This window comes from Cibotium barometz, chromosome 2, assembly GCF_041138505.1.
Source record: "Cibotium barometz isolate CiBa-2024 chromosome 2, ASM4113850v1, whole genome shotgun sequence".
Classification (NCBI taxonomy): domain Eukaryota; kingdom Viridiplantae; phylum Streptophyta; class Polypodiopsida; order Cyatheales; family Cibotiaceae; genus Cibotium; species Cibotium barometz.
This window is the reverse complement of record NC_141047.1, coordinates 62,493,125-62,500,103: the sequence shown is the minus strand read 5'-3', so window position 1 is coordinate 62,500,103 and position 6,979 is coordinate 62,493,125. Positions and strand designations below refer to the sequence as shown.

The window sequence follows — 6,979 nt, the reverse complement described above, 5'->3', positions numbered from 1 at the left end:
CAATTGGACTCAAAGTTTGTGGTTGCTTTTGTAAAATGTCTTTTTCCATTTCCAACAAATTTAATACTAGATTGGAAGATTGTTTTGGTTTATGGTTGGCTTTTATATTTCTTTTTAAATATATTTGGGAATGTTAATGATTGTTTATGACATGAGAATGTTTAATTATACATAATAAAGGAGTAAAATTGCCACCATCAATGGTGAGAATTAAAAGTAGACTTCCCACTTGAAAAAAAGTGAGAATTAAAATAATATTTTTCTTTTTAGGCTTTACATCCATGAATACAATTATTACCCAACTTGCTTATCCACACCAATGCTCGAAAAAACTATTTTTAAGCAATGCCTAGACTTAACTAAGATTTAGACTTAAAAATCACTTAAAATCATACAAATATCGGGATTTATAACTAAAATTACAAATTTTATCCCTTAAAATTTAAGGCAATGTCAAGTTTCAAATTTCAGCAGACAAAATAATACTACAAATGTGAGCAGTGATTTGTATTAACAACACTTGGAAAAAGAGGTTTAAGTCAAAACTGCTCGATCATCCATGACGTCGTGAAAAGCCGTGAACAAGAGATTCGATGTTTCGGTGGGACAGTCCTCCAGGTTGTCGGCTGCGACTTGCAGCTTCGCTCAGCTTGGAGGCGTTCTTCCACGGCGTCTTGCCTTCTTGGCCTTCCATCAACGCTCTCACTACTCTCTCCACTTCACTTCTGTCCACCAAACTCCCCCCATCCGATCCGGCTTCAAATCTCAGCCCCACTCGCCATTCCTCCACGATGTACTTGGCGTCAAGCTGTTGGTCGGCGATGTACGGCCAGCAGAGCATGGGGACGCCTGCGGAGATGGCTTCGATGGTGGAGTTCCAACCGCAATGGGTCAGGAAGCCGCCCACAGAGGGGTGGAAGAGCACGCGAAGCTGGGGGACCCATGGGACGATGCACGAGCGGTTCTTGGTGGTTTCCAGGAACTCGGGTGGCATTTCAGAGGCGTCTTGCAGGAGGTCTGGGCGGAACGCCCAAAGGAACCTCTGCCCACTCGCTTCAAGGCCGGCAAGCACCTCCTCGAATTGCTGCTTGGAGAGGAGGGTGATGCTGCCGAAGGAGATGTAGAGAACGGATCGAAGCGGTTGCTGGTCGAGCCAGTGCAGGCAGTGGTCCTCTTCCCTCCACAGGCTGGTGCTGCTCTCACCCTCCAGGTGCTCGACGAGCGGACCCACCCCATAGATAGGCTGCGGCAGCAGCTTGGCCATGGCTTCGAAGGCGGGCGCCTCCAGCTCGTCGAAGGAGTTGACGACGATGGAGTGGGAGCTCTGGTAGGCTATCTGGCATTGACGCACCACGAGCGGAACCAAGCGATCACTCTCTTCCACAATATGCTTATGAGGCGGCATGTCTCGGTTGCGCAAGGGCGGAAGCCCAGGTAGATCCTCGCAGAACATCTCCGCCGGCCTGTCCCGGTGGATGCTTAATCGAATGACTGCCAAAATTAGTCTAATTAGAACCCATGAAAATGAGATAACATATATTTTGGTGTAATGAGGTCGACGCTGCTTACCCTCTTCAAGCGGCAAGAGGCCCGTGTGGATGTAGAAGAAAAATAGATTCACACTCTGGCTTGACGGGAAGAAAGACACCCTGGGTATGCCCAGCTTGTCCGCCACCCCCTGCGTTGGGCCGGACATGAAGACATCCGAGATCAGGCAGGTGACGGGAGGACCTTCTTTGGAGATGCGTTGCAGCAAGCGCTCGATGGGATCGCTGAGCGCTTGCGTAGCAGTGAGAAAATCGGCAAGAGACAATCGGAAGTCATTGGCCAGGTCCAGCCCATCGATGGGGATGCTCACTCTGCGAATATCTAGCGCTGAAGCGTGAGCAGCTTCCTGTCTCAGCTGCTCATCACTACTAGCTGTGCTGCACTGCAGGATGCGCCGGTGGATGGGGTCGATGTTGACGAAGGTGATGATGAACCCATTGGAAGCCAAGGTCATGCAAAAGCGCATGAGGGGATTGAGATGACCTTGGCCAGGCAAGGGGATGGCCACTGCGTGAGGTCTCTCATGATGCGCCATGAAACAGCGTTGTGGTTGTGGTTGAGGATTACAAGTCTGTGACGCTCTCGTCTCCTGCAGCAGTCGGAGTCCTGCTGTCCACAAAGCCAGTCGGCCAGAATAAAAATCATAGTCGGCCACACTGAATGAGTCGGCCAGAACCCAAAAAAAAAAGCGGGCGGCGCCCGGGCGGTACTTGTACTCGGTCTCATAATTTCATGGAGTGTTGTATTTGGGGAGTGACTACACCATATGGTCAAATACGAAGGCAAACACTGGGCTATCTTTGCATACCTTAGCCTCGGGCCTTTTCAAATTTAGTTTGATGGTTATTTAATACGAAATTGAGGGGAGACCCTCATATGATGGCATAGCTTTGTAGTCATAGTCAGTGTCACCGTTCGCGGAGTAGACTTGGTCCGTAAAGGTAAGCTAGACGATGTGCAACAGCCTTTTGCACCTTTCATGACCATCCGGACTCATCTTGGGCCCCGTACAAGCCTCGCAATGTTAGGACAGGGTGTCCAAAAGTAAAGTCTACCTACTCCATGCGTGGACCTATTAAAGCTTGTGGATCCAAGCTCCCATGGAGATGGTCATGATGACAAAGACATAATCCTATACTAATTAACAATGTGATTCATGCTAATCTAAGCTAGGGAGGATGATGCCTAAAGACAAATATGATGAATACCGCAAACTAATTAAGCTTTAGACTCAAGCACAATTAGGTTACAAGATTAAGACTTGTACTCATAAAGAGGCTTGAGAGCTTGCTTAATTCCATTGACTGAAAGTGATCCCTTTTATATGAGGGAGGTATAACAAGGCTTTGATAGCTCATGTGGGATAACTTTAACTAGGTGACTTAGCACTCTAGCATCACTCATTTCAACACCCCCCCCCCTTTGATGCTAGATTGGGTATAGTTTTTAGGCTTTCACTCTTTCTCTCTGTCCCCTTATGCTAGGCTACTTTGGCCATTGTGCTACTTAAATTGGCACTATAGCTACTTTGGCTATAAATTTTAGCTTGAATGCATCATATGGCCTCAGAGCTTGATTTCGTCACACTTTTTGTAGGGACAATCGGAGTGAAGACTACAATAGTTCTTTCTCTAGAAGAGTGCATCTTCTTGCTGGAGCGTCTTTGACCTTGATGTAATTTGCCTGCTTCTTTTTGTGATAGCAATATTCTTCTAGGTGACCAACTTTTCCACAGTAGTCATAAACAAGAAGCTTTGGGTTATCTTTATTGTGACATTCATTCTTAGTGTGAGGTTTTCCATAATGATAGCATCTTGGGAGTTGAGGTGTTGATTGATTTGTTCTTTGAAATCTCCCACCCTTTGCATAGAGTACTTGTTCACTTGAATGCGATTTGAATGGTTCTTTATCCTTGAATTTTGATTCATGTTCAAGCAAAGATTCATGATTCTTTAGACTTGCTGATGTTGTGTCATGGTCTTGGTGTCCTTCTTGATCTTTGAGCTCTTTGAGTCGATGTTGAAAATCTTATTAAGCTCCTGCCTTCCAATTTGGCATCCTTGATGCCATCAATGTGACTAAGCATATCATCACTGATGTTTTGAGCAATAAGGCCCAATGCTTTGTTGTTTTGAAGTGGCTCAACCTCTACTCGTTCATCCTCAATTAGGTGCCAAAGCCCCTTACACATAAGCAAGTACATGGTTTTGCTCTGGTCCGCAAACTTCTTGTAACGATCTTGCGCTTGACGAACATTTAATCGTGCAAGGCGCAACATATCCATATGGTCTTGGATAAAATCCTTAAGCTGACTGATTTTCTCATTCGCCAGTCCCACCGACACTGGTGAACGTGGCTGAAAACCATACATCAACATGAAAGGGCTAAAGCCTGTCGAGACATGCTTTGCACTATTGTAAGCAAACTCAAGAATAGGCAAATAAGACTCCCAATCAGATTGTTTTTTGCTGACATATGCCCGAAGCATATCTTCCAGCACTTGATTAACCCGTTCAGTCTGACCATCTGTCTGCGGATGATCAGCTGTACTAAGGTTCAACATAGTACCCAATTTACTGAATACTACTCGCCAAAAATGGCTGTTAAACTTGCGATCGCGATCACTGACAATATTGGATGGTAAGCCATAAAGTCGGTAAACATTCTCCACGAAAAGGCGTCCCAATTCTGGAGTTGTAACTGTTTTCTTAGTAGGCACAAACCGACAAAGCTTGGTTAATTGATCCACGATTACCCAAATGGCATCATGTCCACGATTCGTTGTGGGCAAGCCCGTTATAAAATCCATAGATATACTTTCCCACTTTCCGTCAGGAATCTCTAATGGATGCAGTAACCCGCCAGCTTTAAGACGTTCTGCTTTGTTCACTTGACACTTCTGACACTGCAGAACATAGTCAGTAACATCCTTGTGAAGTCCAGGCCAATAGAAATGCTTTCTTACGAGAGCATACGTTTTGCGAATGCCCGCATGACCTGCACTTGGACTATCATGACACTCAAAAAGAATTTGGCGCCTAGTGTCTAAGTCCAATGGAACACAAACTCTCCCCTTGTGGAGTAAGTATCCATCATCGATGGAAAAGTTTTTCCATCGCTGTAGTTCATCTTGTGATAAAGAAGAACCATGTGTGGAAGAACTGGAAACACTACCGTTTGAGTGAGAGGGACCCCTCATTTGAACATGATTCCACACCTTTGAGTATGTTGAATCCTGCTTGCATTTGCCTCGTAAAGATTCTAACAATTCGCTTTCAACTCTGTGAATAGCAGCGAATTAATCTCCGGCATATGACTCAAGGCATCAGCTACAATATTGTAACGTCCTTTGCATTAGCGTAGTTTGCAATCATACTCCTGAAGGATCTCAGCCCATCTGGCCTTTCGACCCTGCAAATCTGTTTGGTTCATAAACCACTTTATGCTTTCGTGATCAAAAACAAGCTCGAATTGCGCACCATATAAGTAATGTCGCCATTTTCGTAAGGCATATATGATGGCAAAGAGCTCACGCTCGTAAGCTGAGTAGTTTTGTTGAGCACGATTGAGCTTCTTGCTCTCATAGGCAACAAGATGACCATCTTGAATGAGAACCGCACCCACTGCCTTAGCACTGGCATCCGTTTCAATCACAAATGGTTTTTGAGGATCCACAATTGCCAAGATGGGAGCTGTAGCCAAAGCAACTTTAAGCTTATCAAAGCTACGTTGTTGCTCCTCACGCCATTGAAAGGTAATTGCCGCACCTTTCAATTGATCAGTCATGGGAGCGGCAATCTTTGCATAACCGTTCACATATTTGCGATAAAATCCTGCCATTCCCAAGAAGATTTGAAGTTCTTCCTTACTTCGAGGTGTTGGCCATCGCATAATAGCATCAACCTTACTAGCATCCATAGCAATTCCGTCTGCAGAAATTACATGACCTAGGTATTGTATGCTATCCTTGAGAAATTCACACTTACTTTCTTTCGCGTAAAGTGCATTCTCGCGTAGTAACTGAAAAACTTTTCGTAAGTGTTCCAAATGCTCTTCTAAAGTCGAACTATAGACCAAAATGTCATCAAGAAAGACAATGACAAATTTGCCTAAGTACGGCCTTAGTACGCTATCCATAAGCGTCATAAACGTTGCCGGGGCATTAGTAAGCCCAAACGGCATAACCAAAAACTCATAGTGTCCAAAGCGAGTTCGGAACGCAGTCTTGGTTATATCATCAGCGTTAATACGCACTTGATGATATCCTGAACGTAAATCAATTTTAGAAAAATACTTCGCACCGTTGAGTTGATCAAACAACTCATCTATCTTAGGTAGCGGGTATTTGTTCTTAATGGTTACCGCATTCAAGAAGCGATAATCCACACACATGCGCATGGATCCATCCTTTTTCTTCACCAAAAGAATGGGCGATGCCCATGGTGAAGCACTATGGCGAATAAAGCCCTTACTAAGGTAGTCAGCAAGCTGACGTTCCACCTCAGCTGCTTCAGTCGCACTAAGCCTGTACGACGGCTTACTAATTGGTTTGGTGCCCGGAACGACATCAATGCGATGAGGCAAAGCTCGTTCGGGTGGCAAACCCTCTGGTAATTCATTAGGAAAAATATCTTTAAATTCTTGTAACAGTTGTTGCAAAGACAAAGCATTAACTGGTTGCTTAAGATTATTTAGAGAGATTTTAGAAGAAGATAAAGAGAAAGAAGGCATCGCTGAGGAAGATTCATTTGAAGAAGAAACATCATGCACATCAAACCCACTAGTTTGAGACACACAATAACAAAAATAGACTTCTTCTATTTGATTACTATGCTCCAAAAAAGAGAGTTCGGCATTACATATGAGTGGTGTTGGGGGTACATCACGTTCCCCAATAAGTAAAACATGCTTACCATTGGCCTCAAACGTAAACGTATTATGTTCATAACTCCTTTTGAGGGATGACCCTAACCCATACAACCACTCCCGTCCTAAGATGACATCCGCACGAGACATATTCATCACTTGGAAGTCAAGAACCATAGTGTGTTCTTGCACAAACACAGGCACTTGCCGTACTAGAGTATCCCACACATCGTGATCATCCCCCTGAATGGTGGACACCACATAACGATGAGAACTCTTTGTCTCCGGCAACTTTAATTTCTTAACTAATGCATAGTTCAAGAAATTGTGCGTGGCACCATCATCAATGAGAATACGTACTCGATGACCATAAATGGAGCCATGCATACGGACCAAATCATGTGGTCCAACTGTCTCTTGCCACATAGATGCAGTGAGATTACACTCATGCATCTCGGCAGTGTGCGAAACCTCTACCGCAGAATACTTAGGATCAGCATCCAAGGGAAGTGTTTGCACCATGTGTACAGCCTTCTCCTTGACCTTCTCCTTATCCTTATTCTTG

General features: G+C 44.6%; 1 protein-coding gene across 1 annotated transcript; it reads right to left on the bottom strand.

Annotated features, from left to right (window-relative positions):
- Nucleotides 1–383: 383 nt before the first annotated feature.
- On the bottom strand, nt 384–2,144 carry LOC147641332 (UDP-glycosyltransferase 85A1-like). Its single transcript, XM_086820574.1, has 2 exons — nt 1,570–2,144; nt 384–1,491 (listed from the first exon to the last, which is right to left on the bottom strand). Exons 1-2 carry the CDS (start codon nt 2,081–2,083, stop codon nt 554–556), a joined length of 1,452 nt encoding a protein of 483 aa, XP_086676700.1. The 5' UTR covers nt 2,084–2,144; the 3' UTR covers nt 384–553.
- Between the last annotated feature and the right edge of the window lie 4,835 nt (nt 2,145–6,979).